Source organism: Phyllobates terribilis, unplaced genomic scaffold, assembly GCF_046119375.1.
Source record: "Phyllobates terribilis strain yellow unplaced genomic scaffold, ASM4611937v1 Scaffold_1__5_contigs__length_1240528914, whole genome shotgun sequence".
NCBI classification, from domain to species: domain Eukaryota; kingdom Metazoa; phylum Chordata; class Amphibia; order Anura; family Dendrobatidae; genus Phyllobates; species Phyllobates terribilis.
The window spans coordinates 17,693,784-17,719,427 of record NW_027362761.1 but is presented as its reverse complement, the minus strand read 5'-3'; the positions used below and the strand labels follow the sequence as shown (position 1 = coordinate 17,719,427).

General features: G+C 41.4%; 1 protein-coding gene across 1 annotated transcript in view; it reads left to right on the top strand.

The window, feature by feature from the left end:
* CPAMD8 (C3 and PZP like alpha-2-macroglobulin domain containing 8) overlaps positions 1-25,644 on the top strand; it is a 265,715-nt gene that overhangs the window by 155,198 nt on the left and 84,873 nt on the right. The window contains exons 27-34 of the mRNA XM_073656527.1: positions 7,401-7,482; positions 7,566-7,722; positions 10,920-10,994; positions 11,174-11,339; positions 11,422-11,508; positions 16,688-16,824; positions 17,902-18,057; positions 18,157-18,219. Of these exons, the coding sequence (XP_073512628.1) occupies positions 7,401-7,482; positions 7,566-7,722; positions 10,920-10,994; positions 11,174-11,339; positions 11,422-11,508; positions 16,688-16,824; positions 17,902-18,057; positions 18,157-18,219 (923 nt within the window). The remainder of the gene's footprint in view (positions 1-7,400; positions 7,483-7,565; positions 7,723-10,919; positions 10,995-11,173; positions 11,340-11,421; positions 11,509-16,687; positions 16,825-17,901; positions 18,058-18,156; positions 18,220-25,644) is intronic.

The following is a 25,644-nucleotide window of genomic DNA, read 5'->3' as shown; positions in this document are numbered from 1 at the left end:
AGAAAAATTCTTAATGAATTTTCTGTAATAATTGGCGAAACCCAAAAATCTCTGTATCGATTTCAAACCAATAGGCCTAGGCCATTCCTGCACCGCCTGAACCTTCACCGGGTCCATCTCAAAGCCCTCGCTGGAGATAATGTAGCCCAAAAAAACTAATTCTCTGCACCGCGAACTCACATTTCTCCAGCTTAGCAAAAAGTGAATTGTCACTTAATAACTGCAATACCTCACGTATGCTCTGCCAATGAGACTCCAGATCCGGCGAATAAATCAAAATGTCATCCAAATACACAACCACATTCTTACCAATCAAAGGTCTCAGGATGTCATTAATAAGGTTCTGAAAAAACGCTGGTGCATTGGTAAGACCAAAAGGCATAACCAGATTCTCAAAATGACCCACCGGAGTGTTAAAAGCAGTTTTCCATTCATCATCTTCCTTCATACGTAACAAATTGTATGCCCCCCGGAGATCAATTTTAGAGAACCACTTGGCCCCCACTAACTGGTTGAACAAGTCAGGAATTAATGGCAGAGGGTAGGAATTGCGTACGGTAATTTTATTAATTTCGCGAAAGTCCAGACATGGACGTAAACCGCCGTCCTTTTTTTTAAAAAAAAAAAATCCAACAGCCACAGGAGACTTAGAAGGTCTAATGTGACCGGTGGCCAAGCTTGTCTGTATGTATTCCTCCAAGGCCTTTCTCTCAGGGGTGGTCAGATTAAATAAGCGACTCTTGGGAAGCGTAGCTCCAGGGACAAACTCAATGGTGCAATCATAGTCCCTATGAGGAGGCAAAACTTGCGACTCCTCCTCAGAAAAAAACTTCCAAAAATCCTGAATAGGTACAGGTAATTCCCCTTTTTCCACAGCAGCAATGCGACCGTTACAACATTTATCATGACACTTAGGGCTCCAAGACTTAATTTCATGGGTAGACCAGTCCAGTACAGGATTGTGCAATTGTAACCAAGGTAACCCCAAAACCACTGGAGAAGGCAAATTATTTAATACTGCCAAATCCAAATTCTCTTGGTGAATACCATTAATGGTGAGGGGAAACTCAAAAACCTTGTGAGTAATACATTTCAAAGGAGAGCCATCAACAGCAACCTCAGAAATAGGAGATGACAAAAGTTTGGATTCTAATTTAAATTTTTCCAAAAATCCCTTATCAATCACATTGAGTGTAGAACCACAATTCACAAATACCCAAAATTCAATCAACTCCTCCTGAAATGAGGTGCTCCCAGAAAGAAATACTCCCTTAGTGTTTAAACAAGCTATACGGGCGTAACTGACCTTTTTTTTTTCTTTGTTCAAACGAAGCACACAGTTCTTAATAAAGTGGTCAGATTTACCGCAATAAAAACATAATCCCTTAGCAAACCTGCGGTCTTTTTCCTGAGAATGGGGTGACGTCGCCCCAATCTCCATCGGTTCTCCACCTTCCGAGCAGACCCTCTGAAAACTAGGAGCTGCCATAGCAGTAAATTTCTCTTCATTAATCCTAGCACGCAGTCTCCTGTCCACACGTATAGCTAATTGCATTGCCTCCTGCAAGGTTCCAGGTGTTGGGAAGGCAATCAGCAGATCCTTAACCCTTTCACTTAGACCAGTAAGAAACAGACATTTTAATACCGAGTCATTCCATTCCACTTCGGCCAACCATCTTCTGAAGTATGTACAATAATTTTCCACATCACCTGATCCCTGCTTCAAACGTCTTAATTCAGTTTCAGCAGATGAGACTCAATCAGGATCGTCATACAACAACCCCATAGCAGAAAAAAAATCTTCCACTGATCTAAAACACGGATCATTAGGTTGGAGAGAAAAGGCCCATCCCTGTGGTTCTTTGCGCAAAAGTGACATTATAAGCCCAATGCGCTGTGATTCATTCCCAGAGGATCTGGGTCTTAAACGAAAATATAATAAACAAGCGTTTTTAAAGGAAAAAAAATCTTGCTGTTTACCATTAAAAAAAATCTGGCAGTCCTACCTTCGGTTCCACAAAATGCACTCCAGGACAGCTACTCACGTGTTGCTGGAGCTCGGCCACCTCCAAAGACAGTCCCTGTAGGCGTTGAGCCAACTCCTGAACCGACACCATGCTGATATCTGGATTTCTTTCCTAAGAGTGTTTTATTTTTGTTTTGGGCTGGACTTACTGTTATGAACTGCTACAAGCACTAAGGAAAGAAAGGAAAACTGTCCCTACAATAGGACTAAGCTGATTCCCTACGATGCAGCGGGGGACCTGTTCCTTGTGAACAGACCCGCCTAAATCCTCGGCTAGTCTGAACGCAGACCTATAGATATAAGGGAGGGGTCCCTACAAGAACTAAGGACTGGGATATAGATGGACACCTCCTAGCAGAAATTGTAGCAAAGCAAAGACAAACTAACAAAAGGACTAGTGGTCTAAGGACCAAGCAAACTACGGAGTTAGGTACAAGGCACCTGGCTAGCTTAAGAGTAAATGAAACACTGAAGTCCAGCAAGGCCAGAAGGGCGGAGCTGGATTATATAGGCAGAAAGTCATGTGACCAACAAAATAGAAAAAGAACTAACAGGAGGGTTCTAACACATGGAGGAGGCCAGATATTTGGGCTATGTCGTAGGTAGAGGCATGATAAAGCCCCAAGTAAATAAAATTGACGTGATCTGGGTTTGGCCACAACCTCTCACAAAAAAGCAGGTCAGAGCGTTCCTGGGCATCGTGGGCTACTACCGCCAGTTCATTCCTAACTTCGCCATGACAGCCGCCCCTTTGACAGACCTCCTTAAGGGGGCAAAATAGGCTATGGCTAAGTGGTTTCCAGAAACCGAGACGGCCTTCCAGGAACTCAAGAAAGATCTGTGTAAACAGCCGGTGTTGGTGGCAGCGGATTTCTCGAAGGAGTTTGTGGTCCAGACGGACGCGTCAGATGTCGGGCTGGGTGCTGCCCTTTCACAATAGATGAACGGCAAAAAGCACCCCATAATATATTTAAGCCGGAAGCTGACGTCTTGTGAGAGAAATTACACCATAGTGGAGAAGGAATGTTTGGCCATCAAGTGGGCGCTGGACACTCTAAGATACTACCTCTTAGGCAGGAAGTTCAGGCTGGTGTCAGACCATGCCCCACTAAGGTGGATGAGCGAGAAGAAGGGGAACAATGCTTGAGTAACCAGGTGGCAGGTGGTTCATAGCTCTTCAGGAGTTCAGCTTCCAGGTAGAGCTTAGGCCTGGGAAACTGCATGGCAATGCTGACGCATTGTCAAGGGTCCACTGTATGTTGGTGGATGGTGCCTGGGGCAGGCCCAGTACTTCAGCACGCTCGTTACTGGCAGGTGCCTCTGACAGAGTTGGCGAAAGAAAAGACCACCTTTGTAACACCAGAGGGCCTCTATCACTATGTCGTCTTGCCTTTTGCATTACATGGGGCCCCGACTACGTTCCAGAGGCTGATGGACATAGTGTTGGAGCCCCATCAGAAGTATGCATCCGCGTATTTGGATGATATTATCATCTTTAGTACTGATTGGCATATCCACATGTCCCAGGTATAAGCAGTAGTGTATTCACTCAGAGCAGCGGGCCTGACAGCTAACCCAAAAAAATGTGCGATAGATCTCGAGGAAGCCCGGTACTTAGGGTATGTGATTGGCCGTGGGGTTATCAAACCCCAAATAAACAAGATTGAGGCCATTCAAAACTGGCCCAGACCTTTGACCCCTAAACAGGTGAGAGTGTTACTCGGCCTCGTTGGGTACTACCGCCAGTGTATACCTAATTTTGCTGGGAGATCGGCACCCCTAACCAATCTCTTAAAGGGGAGAAAGTCGGTTCGATGGAACCCTCAGGCAGAAGAAGCGTTCCAATCCATAAAGCTGGCATTGTGCGGACAGCCTGTCCTCACTAGCCCCAACTTCAAGAAAGGCTTCATCGTGCAAACAGATATCTCTGAGGTAGGCCTAGGAGCGGTACTGTCGCAAGATGTGAACGGGGATGAAGATCCGGTCACCTACTTGAGTAGGAAACTTACCCCGGCAGAGAAAAATTATAGCTTAGTGGAGAAGGAGTGCTTTGCTATTAAGTGGGCCTTGGAGTCCCTACCTTATTTGCTCGGGCAACAGTTTCGCTTGGTGACAGACCATTCACCCTTGGTATGGATGAGAAATGCCAAGGAGAGGAATATTCGAGTCACCAGATGATTCCTGTCCCTACAAAATTTCAGTTTCTCGGTGGAACATCAAGCAGGGAAGTCACAGGGAAATGCGGATGCCCTGTCACGGGCACCCTGTATGGTGACAGGTGTTCAATCCCACGAGTGTGAACAGGGGGGGGGGGATATGTGAGGCAGTGAGGGGACGGTATGTATCCTCGGGATGCGCATAGAGGCATATTGAACCCGCTGGAGTGCATTGCAATGACAGACATCTGTGGTTGCTGTGAAAAATAAAAGTAAGGTGAACTTGGTCAAGCTATTTAGCCAAATCAGATTAGGAAAACCCGGCATGGGCTTTTATTTTTGGAGCAATCTACAGGATGGAAGTAGGCGGTTCGCTTCCTCCAGCCGGGTCTTACAAGTGGCTCATGTCCGCAGTTTCATTTGAAAACCTGCAGCAAAGGTTTGGGTGTGTCAGTGGTTTGTTTGCAAGCTTCAGAGCAGGAGGCACTGTGCACGGCAAGCTTGTGTGAAGGCCTCTGAGGCAACGTAACTGGCGCACCTCAGAGTGAAACGACGCTGCCATCTCCCATGGCAACAGGTTTTCACGGACTGTTTGGATCACCTGGCTGCGATCCGGAGGACATCTTTTGCATTTAAGTTGTGATTTTTGCAAATAAAAACATTTAAGTTGAACTTTCCTTGGGTCACTGCCTCATTACCGCACAGTGTGAACACCGCCGCACTACAGGCACAATCACTTTTTCACACAGGATCCTGTAGGTTTGGATTTCTTTTTCCCGTAATAATAAAGATCTTTCTTTAAAAACTGCATTTTTTTGTCTACTTGTGTTATCTTTGTTTTATATTTAAGTTTGTTTTGTGATCTGAAACATTTAAGTGTGACAAAGATGCAAAAGAATAACAAATCAGGAAGGGAGTAAACACCTTTTCACACCACTGTGTGTGTGTATATGTATATATATATATATATATATATATATATATAATTTAATAGGTGCAATCAGAGAATGCATCTGGCATATAGCTTATGAAAATGGTGTATTTTTGAGATAAGCACTCTTGCCCTTTTCACTGAGTGATTGACAGCTGACTGCTTTCTATGTATCTGTACACACTGCAGACCATTAATCCCAGTGGTGAGAGCAGGAGAGGCAAGCGAAACATTTTCCTTGTGAATACACTGTGTGCAGAATTATTAGGCAAATGAGTATTTTGATCACATGATACTTTTTATACCTGTTGTCCAACTCCAAGCTGCATAGGCTTGAGAGCCAACTACCAATTAAGTAAATCTGGTGATGTGCATCTCTGTAATGAGGAGGGGTGTTGACTAATGACATCAATACCCTATATAAGGTGTGCTTAATTATTAGGCAACTTCCTTTCCTTTAGCAAAATGGGTCAGAAGAGAGATTTGACTTGCTCTGAAAAGTCCAAAATTGTGAGATGTCTTGCAGAGGGATGCAACAGTCTTGAAATTTCCAGACTTTTGAAGCGTGATCACCGAACAATCAAGCGTTTCATGGCAAATAGCCAACAGGGTCGCAAGAAACGTGTTGGCCAAAAAAGGCGCAAAATAACTGCCCATGAATTGAGGAAAATCAAGCGTGAAGCTTCCAAGATGCCATTCGCCACCAGTTTTGCCATATTTCAGAGCTGCAACGTTACTGGAGTATCAAAAAGCACAAGGTGTGCAATACTCAGGGACATGGCCAAGGTAAGGCAGGCTGAAAAACGACCACCTTTGAACAAGAAACATAAGATAAAAAGTCAAGAATGGGCCAAGAAATATCTTAAGACTGATTTTTCAAAGGTTTTATGGACTGATGAAATGAGAGTGACTCTTGATGGGCCAGATGGATGGGCCAGAGGCTGGATCAGTAAAGGGCAGAGAGCTCCACTCCGACTCAGACGCCAGCAAGGTGGAGGTGGGGTACTGGTATGGGCTGGTATCATCAAAGATGAACTTGTGGGACCTTTTCGGGTTGATGATGGAGTGAAGCTCAACTCCCAGACCTACTGCCAGTTTCTGGAAGACAACTTCTTCAAGCAGTGGTACAGGAAGAAGTTGGTATCGTTCAAGAAAAACATGATTTTCATGCAGGACAATGCTCCATCACATGCATCCAACTACTCCACAGCGTGGCTGGCCAGTAAAGGTCTAAAAGATGAAAAAATAATGACATGGCCCCCTTGTTCACCCGATCTGAACCCCATAGAGAACCCGTGGTCCATCATATAATGTGAGATCTACAGGGAGGGAAAACAGTACACCTCTCAGAACAGTGTCTGGGAGGCTGTGGTGGCTGCTGCACACAATGCTGATCGAAAACAGATCAAGCAACTGACAGAATCTATGGATGGAAGGCTGTTGAGTGTCATCATAAAGAAAGGTGGCTATATTGATCACTAATTTTTTTGTTTTTTGTTTTTGCATGTCAGAAATGTTTATCTCTAAATTTTGTGCACTGATATTGGTTTACCTGGTGAAAATAAACAAGTGAGATGGGATTATATTTGTTTTTTATTAAGTTGCCTAATAATTCTGCACAGTAATAGTTACCTGCACAAACAGATATCCTCCTAAGATAGCCAAATCTAAAAAAAACCCACTCCAACTTCCAAAAATATTAAGCTTGGATATTTATGAATCTTTTCGGTTGATTGAGAACATAGTTGTTGATCAATAATAAAAATAATCCTCTAAAATACAACTTGCCTAATAATTCTGCACACAGTGTATATCTTGCTCATAAACTATGTCTGGTATATAGGTTCTAAAGGTTCTTTGTCAACGCCAATGGATCTTTCATTTATAGTTAATGATATCTAGTGTTAAAGAAAAATGATCATTATTTTTTGTTAAGAAAGTGGTCATTGTCTGACTTCCTATAGAACTGTATTGCTAGATCTGCTGATATTACCCTCTACATACATATATGATTAGCATCATAAAATGTTTGTACATCAAGGATTGTTCATCAATGGTTTAGGAAATTAGTGCATGTAAATGGACCTTTAAACGTCTTAAAAATAGCCCTTGTTATGAGTATTTCTTGTTTATCTTGTTTCCATTCCTACGTAGCCTTATAAAGGACTCCTTGGCATCGGAGACCCATTAATTAATAATTTATCTTATTTTATTGAACCTATGTGTGCAGATGTCTTCTTTATGTGATATATCATTTGTGGAATGATTTTCACTTGTCTTCTCACAGGCTATCAACGCCAGTTGACATACAAAAGACAGGATGGCTCATACAGTGCCTTTGGGGAGAGGGACTCTTCTGGAAGTATGTGGTAAGAAAGAAGTCAAAGGATCTGAACAATTTCTACTCTCAACCACAATGTTTTCATGCTCATTACTCTGTCCTTATTTCCAGGCTTACAGCCTTTGTGTTGAAATCATTTGCACAGTCTCGTGGCTTCATCTTTATTGATCCATTAGAGCTTTCTGCAGCTAAAGATTGGATTATCCAGCACCAAAAGAGAGATGGCTCTTTTCCAGCCATGGGACGTATTCTAAACAAGGATATTCAGGTGAGCAGATGTCTAAAATCGTGTTATAGAAGAAAGCAAATAAACGTCATGTTCAGTCTGAACAAAGTAATCAAATATACAATTTTTTTCTGAGCCATCTCTAGAAAAGACACAAATATATGATCTTATTAAGCTAACCCCTTAAGGATGGAGCCAATTATGTACTTAATGACCAAGCCAATTTTTACAATTCTGACCATTGTCACTTTATGAGGTAATTACTCTGGAACGCTTCAACGGATTCCCCTGATTCTGAGATTGTTTTTCGTGACATATTGTACTTCATGATTGTGGTAAAATTACTTCGATATGACTTGCGTTTATTTGTGAAAAAAAATGGAAATTTGATGAAAATTTAGAAAATTTAGCAATTTTCAAACTTTGAATTTTCATGCCCTTAAATCAGAGAGATATGTCACACAAAATAGTTAATAAATAACATTTCCCGCATGTCTACTTTACAGCAGCACAATTTTGGAAACAAATTTTTTTTTTTTGTTAGGAAGTTATAAGGGTTAAAAGTTGACCAGCGATTTCTCATTTTTCCAACATAATTTACAAAACCATTTTTTTAGGGACCACATCACATGTGAAGTTAACTGAAGCAACGTGGAAGGAAATAATGAACATTTTACTTTTTTTCACACAAATTTTACTTTAGACTCCAAATTTTTAATTTTCTCAAGGGTAACAAGAGAAAATGGGCACAAAATTTGTAGTGCAATTTCTCATGAGCGCGCTGATACCCCATATGTGGGGGAAAACCACTGTTTGGGCGCACGGTAAGGTTCGGAAGGGAAGGAGCGCCATTTGACTTGAATGTAAAATTTGCTTGAATAATTAGTGGACGCCATGTCGCGTTTGGGGAGCCCCTGATGTGCCTAAACAGTGGAAACCCACCCACAAGTGACACAATTTTGGAAACTAGACCCCTCAGGGAACTTATCTAGATGTGTGGTGAGCACCCTGAACCCTCAGGTGCTTCACAGAAGTTTATAACATTGAGCCGTAAAAATAAAATGTTCACATTTTTCCCACAAAAATGTTTTTCAGCCCCCAATTTTGCATTTTCATAAGGGTAACAGGAGAAACTGCACCATAAAATTTGTTGTGCAATTTCTCCTGAGTAAGGCGATACCCCATATGTGGGTGAAAACCACTGTTTGGGCGCACGGCAGAGCTCGGAAGGGAAGGAGCGCCATTTCACTTTTTGAATATAAAAGTTGCTTGAATAACGCCATGACACGTTTGGGGAGCCTCTGATGCGCCTAAATAGTGGCAACCCCCCACAAGTGACCCCATTTTGGAAACTACTCCCCTCAAGGATTTTATCAAGGGGTATGGTGAACATTTTGAGCCCAGAGGTACGACACAGAATTTGATAACATTAGGTCATCATATTGAATAAGTTGTCACTAGTCTTGAGCGCAAGTGCTCGCTATTTGAGTTTGCTCGAGTTCCCGTCCCGCATGTTTCACGGTTGTTAGACACCCAAAAAAAACATACGGGGATCGCTCTTTTATGGAAGGCAATCCCCGCAAGGTTTTTTTGGCTGCATAACAACCGCGAAACATTGGCGGCGAGGACCCGAGCATGTCACTTCAGCACCCGCGATACTCGGTGCATACCCGAGCACCCGATGCAAACTCAAGTAGCGAGCACTTGAGCTGAACACTAGTCGCCATATCGTCGTCATTTTTTTTCTTTACTTTTGAAAGAATCCCAACCCCAACACAACCCTAACAAAACCCTAGCCCTAATCCTAACCGTAACCCTAACACAACCCTAACCCTAACCCTGGGCTAACCCTAACCCTGGGCTAACCCTAACCCAGAGCTAACCCTAGGGTTACCCTGACCCTAACCCTGGGCTAACTCTAACCCTAACCCTGGCCTAACTCTAGCCCTAACCCTGGGCTAACCCTAACCCTGGGCTAACCGTAACCCCGGGCTAACCCTAACCTTGGACTAACCCTAACCCTAACCCTGGGCTAACCGTGACCCTGGGCTAACCCTAACCCTAACCCTGGGCTAACCCTAACCCTGGGCTAACCCCAACCCTGGGCTATCCCTAACCCTATCCCTGGGCTAACCCTAACAAAAAATATATATTTTTTATTTTATAATTTTTATTTACCTAAGGGGGGACAAGTGGGGGTTTGATTTATTATTTTTTTTATTTTTATCACTGTGATAGGGTTTATCACAGTGATCAAAATGAACCAATAGGGAAAATTCCCTGTTGTTGCCGGGCACTGGCCAGCAGATCTCGGTGGGCGCACTGCTTATGCGCCTACCATTTTTTTCTCTAACAAGATGCTGGAGCGCCGGGGAAAGATCTGGGGGGTGATCAGATGACGGTGGAGGTACCGGGGGTCTCGGGGGGCTTAATTTCTCTCTCCTCTGACATGTATATCATGTCAGGAGAGAGAGAAATGATTGTAAACCGCGGGCACACTTTTTTTTTTGTGATCGCCGTTATTCTGTGAATAACGGCGATCACGTGACAGGAGACCGTAAGAACCGGCCCTGATCATATTCTCTAGAGTCTCAGCTACCCCCAATAGCTGAGACCTCGGAGAATTTCCGACTCTGGGGGGTGCTACAGCCTTATTCCTCAGCTGTTCATTTTCACGGAAAATGTGTTACGGCGGTCGTTAAGGGGTTAAGGTCCATTTACTCTGTGTGGTGCTAATAGTTAAATGTGTGCTGGCAACATTTTTACCGATCAGTGGTCATTTAATAGCTAGTTTACACATGCAGACCATGGTTCAGATGCTCATGGAACGACCTGTCATAGATTCTTCAGTGCGTAACGGCTGCTATTATTCTCGGCAGCGCAGAACGATGTGCTGCCGAGTACTATGATCTTTTGTGCAAACCAAAAGATCATTTCAAACGATGAACAAGTGTTTTGCAGTCTATTTCGACTGCATGATTATTGTGAATGAGTTTTCCTAGGAAAGCTCGTTCAAGATAATTGTACAGCGTTAGTTGTAACAGTTTGTACTACTTTAAAAGGACCCCTACAGATCTGGTATTTATGTCCTATCTTAAGGACTAAACCCCATTTAATCTTTCTGAAAACTAATAAAACCCTTTCCAGTATAAACCAGTATATTTCAAATAACAATGGATGTTTATAAAGGCAAACCTAGTATGGGCACTATAAATTACATTTTGCCTTTTTTTGTACAGGGTGGGAATCATGGAAAAATTGCTCTAACTGCATATGTTGCAGCGGCTCTGCTGGAGACTGGAGTCACCTCTGAGGTAAGGGCAAAAGCAAATATTCTAAGTGCTAAACATTACACTAATTCCTTCCAAGTATTTGAACCAGAATAGAGGACATTATAGACATAACCTAAGTGTTCCAAAGCGTCACATAATGTTCTATCATTATAGAATTATAGCCGTTTCATCTTTTATTCATCTTTTCCTTGTTTTCCTAGGAAGAAAAAGTTGCCGTTTCAAAAGCCAAAGAATATTTGGAAACCCACATGTATTCAGCAAATGACCCTTATACCACAGCACTGACTACATATTCCTTGACACTGTTGCGTAGCACTTATGCTTCTCTGGCTCTCAGGAGACTATATAGCATGGCTATAACAAAAGGTACCTGCTCCTCACTTGCCTGAAAAACACTTGATAATCATTCACAATCTATGTTTAATTAATTGGTCTCCTTTTATTTAAGATGGTTTCACTCATTGGAGCTTGACTGGCTCATTGGCAACAGAAGAGGACACATTCATGGGTTTCAGTGATGGACTATCACAGTCAGGTAACACATAGACACATGCATTATTGTGAAATGGTCAATAATACAACAATAAAAATCCCTCACATATTAAACTCTTCTTCCCGTTTTCTTGAAAAGTTGATAGATACCAAATTGTATCAATCTGAAATAACTGGTAAACCGAATACTCTCCCCAGTACTCTTCTGTTACCTGACACTACAAAGCATATAGTTTAATTATATCCTCTTCTTTATAGTATATTTTTTACTATATTTAGAGTCTTATCAGTGGTGTAACTTGAAGCTTGTGGGCCTCTATGCAAAATCTCCAATCGCAATAATCTTTCCATATGAGGCAAAGGGAATTTTTGGGCTTGGGAGCAATTGCAACCCCTGCACCAATTATAGCTACCCCCCTACGACTAACCTATCTGTTGTTAAGCATGTATACCTTTTTTCGAAATAACCACAGTGGGGATTGATCAAAAGCAGCATTCTTCATCTTGAAAGTTAATACATTTGTACAGCCTCTGAAGGATCTGGGAGGGCCTGCAATGAAGTTACAGATATGACAGGGGGATATGCTGATGTGGAGCTTCTACAGATAAGAAAAATGAGAGACGCTTAAAAAAAAACAGATTACAGTGGGTATGTAAAGTATTCAGACTCCTTTAAATTTTTCACTCTTTGTTTCATTGCAGCCATTTGGTAAATTCTAAAAAGTTGATTTTTTTTCTCATTAAAGTACACTCTGCACCCCATCTTGACTGAAAAAAAACAGAAATGTAGAATTTTTTGCAAATTTATTAAAAAAGAAAAACTGAAATATCACATGGTCATAAGTATTCAGACCCTTTGCTCAGGCACTCATATTTAAGTCACATGCTGTCCATTTCCTTGGGATCTTCCTTGAGATGGTTCTACTCCTTCATTGGAGTCCAGCTGTGTTTAATTAAACTGATAGGACTTGATTTGGAAAGGCACACACCGGTCTATATAAGACCTCACAGCTCACAGTGCATGTCAGACCAAATGAGAATCATGAACTCAAAGGAACTGCCCAAGGAACTCAGACAGAATTGTGGCAAGGCAATTGTGGCCAAGGTTACAAAAGAATTTCTGCATTACTCAAGGTTCCTAAGAGCACAGTGGCCTCCATAATCCTTAAATGGAAGAAGTTTGGGACCACCAGAAGTCTTCCTAGACCTGGCCGTGCAGCCAAACTGAGCAATCGTGGGAGAAGAGCCTTGGTGAGAGAGGTAAAGAAGAACCCCAGATCACTGCAGCTGAGCTCCAGAGATGCAGTAGGGAGATGGGAGAAAGTTCCACAAAGTCAACTATCACTGCAGCCCTCCACCAGTCGGGCCTTTATGGCAGAATGGCCCAACAAAAGCCTCTCATCAGTTCAAGACATACGAAAGCCTGCATAGAGTTTGCTCAAAAACACATGAAGGACTCCCAGACTATGAGAAATAAGATTCTCTGGTCTAATGAGACGAAGATAGAACTTTTTGGTGATAATTCTAAGCGGTATGTGTGGAGAAAACCAGGCACTGCTCATCACCTGCCCAATACAATCCCAACAGTGAAACATGGTGGTGGCAGCATCATGCTATGGGGGTGTTTTTCAGCTGCAGGGACAGGATGACTGGTTGCAATTGAAGGAAACATGAATGCGGCCAAGTACAGAGATATCCTAGATGAAAACCTCTTCCAGAGTGCTCTGGACTTCAGACTTGGCTGAAGGTTCACCTTCCAATAAGACAATGACCCTAAGCACACAGCTAAAATAACAAAGGAGTGGCTTCAGAACAACTTTGTGACCATTCTTGACTGGCCCAGCCAGAGCCCTGACCTAAACCCAATTGAGCATCTCTGGAGAGACCTGAAAATGGCTGTCCACCAACGTTCACCATCCAACCTGACGGAACTGGAGAGGATCTGCAAGGAAGAATGGCAGAGGATCCCCAAATCCAGGTGTGAAATACTTGTTGCATCATTCCCAAGAAGACTCATGGCTGTACTAGCTCAAAAGGGTGCTTCTACTCAATACTGAGCAAAGGGTCTGAATACTTATGACCATGTGATATTTCAGTTTTTCTTTTTTAATAAATTTGCAAAAATTTCTACATTTCTGGTTTTTTTTCAGTCAAGATGGGGTGCAGAGTGTACTTTAATGAAAAAAAAATCTTTTTAGAATTTACAAAATGGCTGCAATGAAACAAAGAGTGAAAAATTGAAAGGGGTCTGAATACTTTCCATACCCACTGTATAATCAACTGTGCATCAATTTCTGTGATGATTAGTGGTATATACAGTGGCATGTAAAAGTTTTGGCACCCCTGATAAAAATTACTGTTATTGTGAAGAGTTAAGCAAGTTGAAGATGAAATGATCTCTAAAAGGCCTAGAGTTAAAGATGCCACATTTCCTTTGTATTTTAGGCAAAAAAAATAAATACTGTCATTTTTTACATTTCAAAAATTCTAAAAAGGAAAATGGGCCGATGCAAAAGTTTGGGCACCCTTGGAGAGTTGTGTGCTCAGATAACTTTGGCCAAAGTTTCAGACCTTAATTAGCCTGTTAGGGTTATGGCTTGTTTACTATCATTGATAGGCCAGGTGATGCAAATTTCCTAGCTTTATGAAAACCCAGCCTCCTCTAACCTTGTGCCAAAAAACAGCAGTCATGGGCTCTTCTAAGCAGCTGCTTAGCACTCTGAAAATGAAAATCGTGGAGGCCCACAAAGCAGGAGAAGGCTATAAGAAGATAGCAAAGCGTTTTCAAGTTGCCCTTTCCTCAGTTCAAAATTTAATTAAGAAATGATAGTTAACAGGAACAGTGGATGTCAATATAAGGTCTGGAAGAACAAGCTAAATTTCAGTGAGAGCTGCTTGTAGAATTGCTAGAGAGGCAAATCAGATCCCCTGTTTGACTGCAAAAGACCTTCAGAAAGATTGAGCAGACTCTGGAGTTGTGGTACATTGTTCTACTGTTCAGAGATACCTGCACAAGTATGGCCTTAATGGAAGAGTCATCAGAAGAAAACCTCTCCTGCGTCCTCACCATAAAATTCAGCATTATAAGTATGAAAAAGAACATCTAAACAAGCCTGATGCATTTTGGAAACAAGTCCTGTGGACCAATGAGGTTAAAATAGAACTCTTTGGCCACAATGATCAAAGGTATGTGTGGAGGTAAAAGGGCACAGAATTTCAGGAAAAGAACATCTTGCCAACAATTAAGTATGGGAGTGGATCAATCATGCTTTGGGGTTGTGTTGTAACCCATGGCTTAGGGAATATTTCACGTGTAGAGGGAACAATGGATTCAATGAAATTTCAACAAATTCTTGATGCAAACAAAACACCATATTGAAAAAAGCTGAAGTTGAAAAGACGATGGCTTCTACAAATGGATAATGATCCTAACACACGTGAAAATCCCCAATAGACTACTTCAAAAGGCGCAAGCTGAAGGTTTTACAATGGCCCTTACAGTTCCCTGAATTGAACATCATTGAAAATTTGTGGCTAGACCTTAAAATAGCAGTGCATGCAAGACAACCCAGGAATCTGACAGTATTGGAAGAATTCTCCAAGGAAGAACGGATGAAAATCCCTATAACAAAAATTGAAAGACTCTTGTCTGGCTACAAAAAACTGTGATACTTTCAAAAGGGGGTGCTACTAGGTACTAACCATGCAGGGTGCCCAAACTTTTGCATCGGACCATTTTCCTTTTTGTAATTTTTAAAATGTAAAAGATGAAAATATATTTATTTTTTTCCCCTAAAATAGAAAGGAAATGTGTCAGCTTTAACTTTAGGCCTTTTAGAGATCATTTCATCTTCAACTTGCTTAACTGTTCCCAATAACAGTAATTTTAACCAGGAGTGTCCAAACTTTTACATGCCGCTGTACGTATTACTACTATTGGCGGGTTGTACAAATCACAATATCATAATATGGGTATAATTGTACTTACGTAATATGAAGATGGATTTGCAAAAGAATACAATAGTCAAATCTTCTGGCTATTTTTTTTTATTTAAAAGTACTCTTATTATCAACAAAAATTGTAGATTAGGGATTTTTTTAGAAGATTCTGAATGTGTTGGATATTGTCTTACATTACAAGCCCATATATTAACATCATTTAATTGTCAGAGTTTCTTGCTCAGATGTTATATAGTGGAGTGATTCCTAAAATATTACATAACTCTCACATTTAGAATTAGGTTTTTCTAATGGAATATATGGAATGTATGTGTTTTAAGATATTTATAAAAGCAAGCTATGTTCAGATCTCATTTGAGTCTTCCCAGGTTTATATGTTGAGAGCATTTCCCAACATATGCTTCCAGCAGAAGGCTTTAGCATGTGCCCTTGTATAGCCTTACAATGGTATATGTCATCAAATGGCACAAAAGTAAAAAAAAAAGTTATACCTTAAAGCAGGGGTCCCCAGCCTGTGTCTCCAAATCCACATATGGCTCGCGGGCCCATGATGTGTGGCTCATAGTGGTCTGCCAGTTTGGTGCACCAGGTCTAGCAGCAGCTATGAAGAACAGGTGACTTTTCTGAGTAGCCCCACACAGCAGAGCAGATCCGGATGTTCCTTATTGGCCTTGTGGTTTAGGGATAGACTAAATATAGTAATCTGAATATATGATAATGCTGCCATTCAAAGGATGTTCTTGAAGCTGGATGTGATAGTGTAGTGGGAGTACTTGATGTCAGAATACTTAATTGTGCTAAGGTGGGAACCCATGGATCTACGTATACTGCCTCAGTGTGATTTCTCTGAGAAATCTGGCTGTCATTATACTGGTAATGGGGGCTTTGGGTGTCACTAACTTGGGGGGGGGGGGGGCTGGAGCAGGATGTCACTACTTTGAGGGGAGCGGAGAGTTGAGGTCTGGATGTAGCTGAAAACTCTCTCTCTCAGAGCTGAATGTGGCTCTCCGGGTAAGAAAGGATGGGACCACTGCCTTATAGTATACATTATTATTTCTGGCCCACTGCACTTTCCTGTTCAGGTAAAAATAAAGGGTGCTGATGCAATCCAATCTATTGGAGTCCAATAGACAACAAAAAGACATTCTTTTGTCCTCTGTCGGGTGAGTTAAGTTTTTTTGGCACATTTTCAGATTGGAAATAAAAACGTGAACAGAGTCTACATTCCAGTCACTTTACTGTTTGTTTCTCTATTCATTCAGTGATCTCTGCAGAAGTAGAAATGACTGCCTATGCTTTGCTAACTTATACCCTTCTTGGAGATGTGGCATCTGCTCTTCCAGTAGTGAAATGGCTTTCCCAGCAACGAAATGCCCTAGGGGGGTTTTCATCGACACAGGTTGGACATGCAATCATAGTGCCTTGAATAATGCATCATTCTGATTTTAAAGGATAAATTATTTCTGGGTTCTGGGAGTGATAGAATACAGATCAGTGATTTAGAATATATAATATATTATAAGATAATCTTGTTTGTCAATTTGTGTAATGGGAAAACCATCTAGCTCAGGAGTATTAAACTAGATTTCCTAAAGGTGCGAGATGAAAGGATGGCATCTTTTTTTCGTCTCACAGTCTTTGTAAAACTATTTAAATAAAGATTTATTATTTGTCAGCGGAGAAACCAGATAAGACCCCTGACCTTTAAATTCAGGTGCCAAATCAGATTCCTAAACTCATTTAGACCTCAGATCCGATTCCTAAACTCCTTATGCCCTGAAAATGAATACAGACTACTGTCACCACAACTTATCAGATCCCAGACCAGACCTCTAAAAATATATTTTAACCCTTGACCAGACCCCTAAAATTAATTTAGATCACAGACCAGACCCTAAAATTAATGAGACACTAGGTCAGAGAGTTATAACTAGTTAGATGCCAGACCATACCCCTAAAAATGCATTAATTAACTGAGCGACTGTGCTACCATAATACTATTGTATTTACTATTATAGGTTTTATTTTGTGATCAAATTGTGTAAGGCTATCTTTCAACATTAAGGCTTCTGGACTGGGTGTACTAGGCCCTAACGGTTGTTCAGATCCTGAAGGCATTTATTAATTTTAATATGAATTCATTGATTTTTTAACAATTATAACCTCTATTGATCATTTACACTATGCAAAAAGTAATTGTATAGCATTAAAAGTTCATGCTAGCAGGTTACAAAAGTATTATCTTGTACTACACCTCTTTGTATATATGTATGACATTACTTGGGAGCACACTGTGACAACTGACATAAAGGATCCAACCAATGTGGTGGACAATAGTGAATTCCAAAAATAATTTTAGATCCCCTAATATCCATCTATCTTTTAGTGCAAGGTTAGGTTTGCACTAGTATTTAATTTAATATAGCGTAATTATGTCTGGAACAATGTACAAACAAAGATATGTAATTTTTCATAGGACACGTGTGTGGCCCTACAAGCTCTAGCTGAATATGCAATCCTTTCCTATATTGGTGGCGTTAATCTTACAGTATCTCTGGCATCAACCAATTTGGACTATCAAGAGAACTTTGAGCTTCACAGACTAAACAAAAAGATCCTGCAGAGAGCTGTGGTGAGCAAAGAATAGAAATGGGTCTAGCGTAAGCTAGAGGGTTTTTTTATATTGTTTTTCTTATTGTTGTCAATGTGTTTTTTTCTGTTCTGATTTCAGATTCCCACCATCCCTACTGGTTTATTTGTCAGTGCAAAAGGAGAAGGCTGCTGTTTAATGCAGGTAGAATCATATTCATTTTAAGCTTGTAGGAAGGACTTTTCACCAGTTTGAGTATGTTAATCTGATCACATCATGGAACAGTGGCTCCAGAGCTGCATAAAACGTAGCTTTTATTTTTTAATTTCTCCTCTCCATTGCTAAGATATTAGCTTGGAAGTTTGGGTTATAACTTATGCTATGTCCAAGGGGGCATTAGCAGAGATTTGCCTCTCGTACTTTTTCCCTTGCATAACTTTGACCATTTAAGCATGCAGCAACATACAGAGGAAATAAAATAACATGTCCCCAGAACATTTTAAAACAGGCTTTCTCTGTGTGAGACATGTAATGACACAGCCCTGATCTCCTCTGTGATCTCACTGCTGGCAGCTACTGTGTAGAGTTAGCGTGGGAGAACGGAGAGTACAACAATGCTGTGAGGGAAGAGCTGCAGATGCAGGGGTATTTGTAATGACACACAGCTTTGCTCTCTTCACTGATCTGATTGCCGACGTCTACAGTGATTATAAGCAGGGTAGGGGATTAGAGTAGAGTTGTGTGTTATTAGATGTCTCACACTGAAAAAAAGCCTGTTCTAAGCTTTCCCGGGAGCATTCTCTTTTTATCCCCTGTATGTTGCTGCCTGCTTATGATTGGTCAACATCATGCAGGGGAAAAAGTACACACCTGTAGAGACAAATCACTGGTAACGTCCACTTGTACATAGCATAAATTATAACCTAAACTTTACAAGCTAATATCTCCGCAATAGAGAGGAGAAATTAAAAAATAAGAACTACGATTCAGTCAACAGAAAAAAAAAAAAATTCTAGCACCACATATTTAATAAAGGAATACTGTGCCAGTAAACTTCCAAAGAGAGACTGGAAACTTAGAAGAGAACAAGGGGTACATATCTTAGGCACCAAGTATTCTTGATAAGCAATAAAAATCAAACCGATTGAAAAATTATAAAGAAATTATATTAGGAACACTAAACACACTCCAGTTAAAACATACTTAAAAATATGTAGCAAATACCCATGAAGGTATGTAGTATATCAAAATATAAGTGTAATACATATAATAATATAGCGGGAATACTGATCATTCCCCAAAATCTGCCCACAAATATAGTAATCTGATGAGTATCTGCAATTACAAGTGCTACCTTATAGAACAACTGTATCAAAATATATGCAGTTGCATTAGAAAAATAAGAAGGTAAGATTACTCCCATTCAAAAGGTGCATGTGTGGGCACATTGCTGTCTAAGCCCAGTATATATATTCAAATAGAAGGTATACAGCAACTACTATACCTACCACAAAGAAAGTGCACCAACAGGGAGACAGGCAGATAGTGGGAAAATAATACAGCGCCAGAGCCCCACGCGTTACGCCACTAAATGGCTTCCTCAGGGGTATAATGCTGAACTACTATTCAGTCAGCTCTGCATTCAATATTTTATCATGTGGTCAGTTTAACATGTTAAATTTGGTGAGAGGCCCTCTTTAATTCCTAACAAGCAGCGAATGTGTCCTGTATCTCATGCATAAATTCTAGTGCAAATAATGAAGTGTGATTTCTTGCTTTGCATAAAGCCTTACACATGAGGTTTTTGGTGTGCTGACAGGAAAAGGACAGGAAATATTACCCAAATCCTTCTTTCAACTAAACTATATCTGTTTAGGGAAAATCGTGAGGCCCCATACACAGCAGATGTACAGTCAGTCCCTCTCAAACTAGGATGTTCGACTACTGTGTACTTTAGTGTGTTCAGAAACCTTAGTCCATATGGTGTTGAACCATAAACCAATTGCTGCCTTAAGGACAAGGTTAGAAAATTTTAGGTAGCGATAGGACAAATGGCTGCTTTATATAATACCAACTAACTACCTTGTGCATAAGTTCATATTACATGTGAGTGTTTTTATAATCACCTGGGCAGTGTATATATTTGAATGTTTTGTATGTGTGTGTGTGTATATACACACATATATACAGTGGGGAAAAAAAGTATTTAGTCAGCCACCAATTGTGCAAGTTCTCCCACTTAAAAAGATGAGAGAGGTCTGTAATTGACATCATAGGTAGACCTCAACTATGAGAGACAAAATGAGAAAACTAATCCTGAAAATCACATTATCTGATTTGGAAACAATTTTTTTTCAAATTTCGGTGGAAAATAAGTATTTGGTCAGTTACAAACAAGCAAGATTTCTGGATCTCACAGACCTGTAACTTCTTCTTTAAGAGGCTCCTCTGTCCTCCACTCATTACCTGTAGTACTGGCACCTGTTTGAACTTGTTATCAATATAAAAGAGACTTGTCCGCAACCTCAAACAGTCACACTCCAAACTCCACTATGGTGAAGACCAAAGAGCTGTCGAAGGACACCAGAAACAAAATTGTAGCCCTGCACCAGCCTGGGAAGGCTGAATCTGCAGTAGGCAAGCCGCTTGGTGTGAAGAAATCAACTGTGGGAGCAATAATTAGAAAATGGAAGACATACAAGACCACTGATAATCTCCCTCGATCTGGGGCTCCACACAAGATCTCACCCGGTGGGGTCAAAATGATCTCAAGAACGGTGAGCAAAAATCCCAGAACCACATGGGGGGACCTAGTGAATGACCTGCAGAGAGCTGGGACCAACATTATACAGGCTACCATCGGTAACATACTAAGCCGCCAGGGACTCAGATCCTGCAGTGCCAGATGTGTCCCCCTGCTTAAGCCATTACATTTCTGGGCCCGTCTAAAGTTTGCTAGAGAGCATTTGGATGATCCAGAAGAGTATTGGGAGAATGTCATATGGTCAGATGAAACCAAAGTAGAACTATTTGGTAGAAACACAACTCGTCGAGTTTGCAGGAGAAAGAATGCTGAGTTGCATTCAAAGAGCACCATACCTACTGTGAAGCATGGGGGTGACAACATCATGCTTTGGGGCTATTTCTCTGCTAAGGGACCAGGACGACTGATCCGTGTACATGAAAGAATGAATGGGGCCATGTATCGTGAGATTTTGAGTGCAAACCTCCTTCCATCAGCAAGGGCATTGAAGATGAAACGTGGCTGCGTCTTTCAGCATGACAGTGATCCCAAGCACACCGCTAGTGTTAGAACCCTCCTGTTAGTTTTTGCTATCTTGTGTTTTGCGGTCACGTGAACATCTGCCTATATATTCCAGCTCCGCCCTTCTGGCTTTGCTGGACTTCAGTGTTGTTTGACTGTCTTTCTAGCCAGGTGCTTCGGTGCCTATCTCTGTCAGTTCGCTTGGTCCTCTGGGACCTCTAGTACTTTTTGTCAGTTTGTCTTTTGTGCTCTGCAAGAACTTCTGTTTAGGAGGTGTCCTATTTTTGTCCCAGTCCTTAGTTCATTTAGGGACCCCTCCCTTAATTCTATAGGTCTTCGTTAAGACTAGCCGAGGACTAAGGCGGGTCTGTTCACAAGGAACAGGCAGCCCGCTACATCGTAGGGATTCAGCTTAGTCTTACTGTAGGGACAGCTTTCCCCTATCTTTCCAGATCATAACAGTAAGTCCAGCCCAAAAAAAAGTAAAAGGAAAGAAATTCGGGGATCAGTATGGTTTCCGTCCAGGAGTTGGCTCAACGCCTGCAGGGATTGTCTCTGGAGGTGGCCGAGCTTCAGCAACACGTGAGTAGCTGTCCTGGAGCGCATTTTGTCGAACCCAAGGTAGGACTGCATGATGTTTTTTATGGTAAACAGCAAGATTTTTTTTCCTTTAAAAATGCTTGTTTGTTATATTTTCGTTTGAGACCAAGATCCTCTGGGAATGAATCACAGCGCATTGGTTTTATTATGTCACGTTTGCGCAATGAACCACAGGGGTGGGCCTTTTCTCTCCAACCGAATGATCCGTGTTTAAGTTCTGTTGAAGAATTTTTTTCTGCTATGGGGCTATTATATGACGATCCTGATCGAATCTCATCTGCTGAATCAGAACTTAGACATTTGAATCAGGGGTCAGATGATGCTGAAAATTATTGCACACACTTCAGGAGATGGGCCTCAGAAGTTAAATGGAATGATTCTGCGCTGAGATGTTTATTACTTGCTGGTCTGAGTGAAAGGGTTAAGGATTTGCTAATTGCATTCCCTGCACCTGAGACTCTGCAGGAAGCTATGCAGTTAGCTGTTCGTGTGGACAGGAGACTGACATCCAGGGTTAATGATGTAAAAACGCATGTAACTTCAGGTCCTAGTTCCCAGAAAAACTGCTCTGACAGCGGAGAACCAATGGAGGTTGGGGCGATGTCACTCCGCTCTCAGGAAAGAGATCAGAGATTCGCCGAGGGTTTGTGTCTTTATTGTGGTAAAGCTGACCATTTGATTAAGTATTGTGAGCGTCGTTTAAGTAAAGAAAAAAAAAGGTCAGTTACGCCCATATAGCTTGTTTACGCTCTGCAGGAGTGTTTCTTTCTGGGAGTACTACTCTGCAGGGAGATTTGATTGAATTTCAGGTATTTGTGGATTGTGGTTCAACACTTAATGTGATTGATAAAGGGTTTTTGGAAAACCTTAAATTGAAATCTAAACCTTTGTCATCACCTATTTCTGTGGTTGCAATTGATAACACTCCTTTGAAATGTATTACTCACAAGACTACTGCATTTCCTCTCACTATCAATGGAGGTCACCAAGAAATTTTGGACTTGGTTGTTTTGGATAATTTGCCCTCTCCAGTTGTTCTAGGATTGCCTTGTTTAAGACTGCACAATCCTTTATTGGACTGGTCTACTAATGTGATTAAGTCTTGGAGTCCGAAGTGCTATGATAAATGTTGTAATGGTCGCATTGCGGTTGTGGAAAAAGGGGAATTACCGGTACCTATTCAAGATTTTTGGAGGGTTTTTTCGGAGGAGGAGTCGCAAGTTTTACCTCCTCATAGGGATTATGATTGTGCCATTGAGTTTGTTCCGGGTGCTACTCTTCCCAAAAGTCGCTTGTTTAATCTGACTATCCCTGAAAGAAAGGCCTTGGAGGAGTACATACAGACTAGCCTGGCTGCTGGTCACATTAGACCTTCTAAGTCACCTGTGGCAGTTGGATTCTTCTTTGTTAAAAAAAAGGACGGCGGTTTACGTCCATGTCTGCATTTTCGTGAAATTAATAAGATTACCGTACGCAATTCCTTCCCATTGCCGTTAATTCCTGACTTGTTTAACCAGTTAGTGGGAGCCAAGTGGTTCTCCAAAATTGATCTCCGGGGGGCATACAATTTGTTACGTATGAAGGAGGGTGATGAATGGAAAACTGCTTTTAACACTCCAGTAGGTCATTTTGAGAATCTGGTGATGCCTTTTGGTCTTACCAATGCACCTGCATTTTTTCAGAACCTTATTAATGACATCCTGAGACCTTTGATTGGTAAGAATGTGGTTGTGTATTTGGATGACATTCTGATTTATTCACCAGATCTCGAGTCCCATTGGCAGAGTGTACGTGAAGTTTTGCAGTTATTGAGTGATAATTCACTCTTTGTTAAGCTGGAGAAATGTGAGTTCGCTGTGCAGAAAATTAGTTTTTTGGGCTACATTGTCTCCAGCTTTGAGATGGACCCTGTGAAGGTTCAGGCTGTGCAGGAATGGCCTAGGCCTATTGATTTGAAATATATGCAGAGATTTTTGGGTTTTGCCAATTATTACAGGAAATTCATTAAGAATTTTTCTGTAATTGTTAAACCTCTAACCGATCTCACCAGGAAAGGTGCGAATACTTCCCAGTGGACTACTGAGGCCATTGAAGCGTTTGAGTATCTCAAAGAGAGGTTCAGTTCTGCCTCTATCCTTATGCAGCCTGATGAGACCAAGCCTTTTTTGGTTGAGGTCGATTCTTCATCAGTGGAGGTCGGAGCAGTTTTGTCTCAAGAGAACAAGGGTGGAGTACATCCTTGTGCATTCTTTTCGAACAAAAAATCGGAAACCGAACTGAATTATGATGTTGGAAATCGGGAGTTGCTGGCTATTAAACTTGCGTTTGAACACTGGCGTCATTTTTTGGAAGGCGCTAGATTTCCTATTCAGGTTTTCACAGATCATAAGAATTTGATCTATCTGGATGCTGCCAAGCGCTTGAATGCCCGTCAAGCCAGGTGGGCACTTTTTTTTTCTCGGTTTCATTTTTCTGTTACATATATCCCTGGTACTAAGAATGTTAAAGCCGATGCTTTATCTTTCAGCTTCTCTCCTACGGTCGGTGCCGAGGAGAAGTAGAGCATTTTGCAGAAAGGAGTTGTGGTGGCGGCTTTGGACTCCGTTTTGGAGAATGGGATTCTGAATGCTCAAGATGATGCTCCATATAACACTCCCCATGGGAGGTTGTTCGTGCCTAGAGCCTTTAGGAGAGATTTGTTTGTGGAGTGTCATGAGTCTCGGTTGGCAGGTCATCCAGGAGTTTCAGAGACTAAGAGACTTATCAGTCGCAGTTTTTGGTGGCCTGGATGGCAGAAGGAAGTCATCAAGTGGGTGCGTCAGTGTACTGTGTGTGCTAGGTCAAAGGCTTCACATACTCCTGCTGCGGGGTTGCTTTGCCCTCTGGAGGTTCCTAGTGTGCCTTGGACGCATCTCACTATGGATTTTATTACTGATCTTCCTGTGTCCGAGGGTTTTACTGTCATCTGGGTGGTCATGGACCGTTTTAGTAAGATGTGTCATTTGGTTCCATTCATTAAGTTGCCCTGCGCCAAGACACTCGCTAAGGCGTTTGTTAAGGAGATTGTCAAGCTCCATGGCGTTCCTACGGATATTGTTTCTGATAGAGGACCTCAGTTCGTGGCTCGTTTTTGGCGTGCTTTTTGTGACAGGTTGGGAGTCCATTTGTCATTTTCGTCTGGTTATCATCCGGAGTCAAATGGACAGACTGAAAGAAAGAACCAGGATGTTGAACAGTTTTTGCGTTGTTTTGTGGCAGACAATCAAGAGGTGTGGTCTGAGTTTCTGCCTCTCGCAGAATTTGCTCTTAACAATCATACATCCTCCTCTGCTGGGTGCTCTCCTTTTTTTTGTTGTACTGGGAGACATCCGTCTTTTGGTTCGTTCTCCAAATTGGGGTCGGCGGTGCCGGAGGAGGAGAATTTTTCAGGTGATTTGGAGAGAGTTTGGACTAATGTACAGTACAGACCAAAAGTTTGGACACACCTTCTCATTTAAAGATTTTTCTATATTTTCATGACTATGAAAATTGTACATTCACACTGAAGGCATCAAAACATGAATTAACACATGTGAAATTATATACAAAAAAGTGTGAAACAACTGAAAATATGTCTTATATTCTAGGTTCTTCAAAGTAGCCACCTTTTGCTTTGATGACTGCTTTGCACACTCTTGGCATTCTTTTCATGAGCTTCAAGAGGTAGTCACCGGAAATGGTCTTCCAACAATCTTGAAGGAGTTCCCAGAGATGCTTAGCACTTG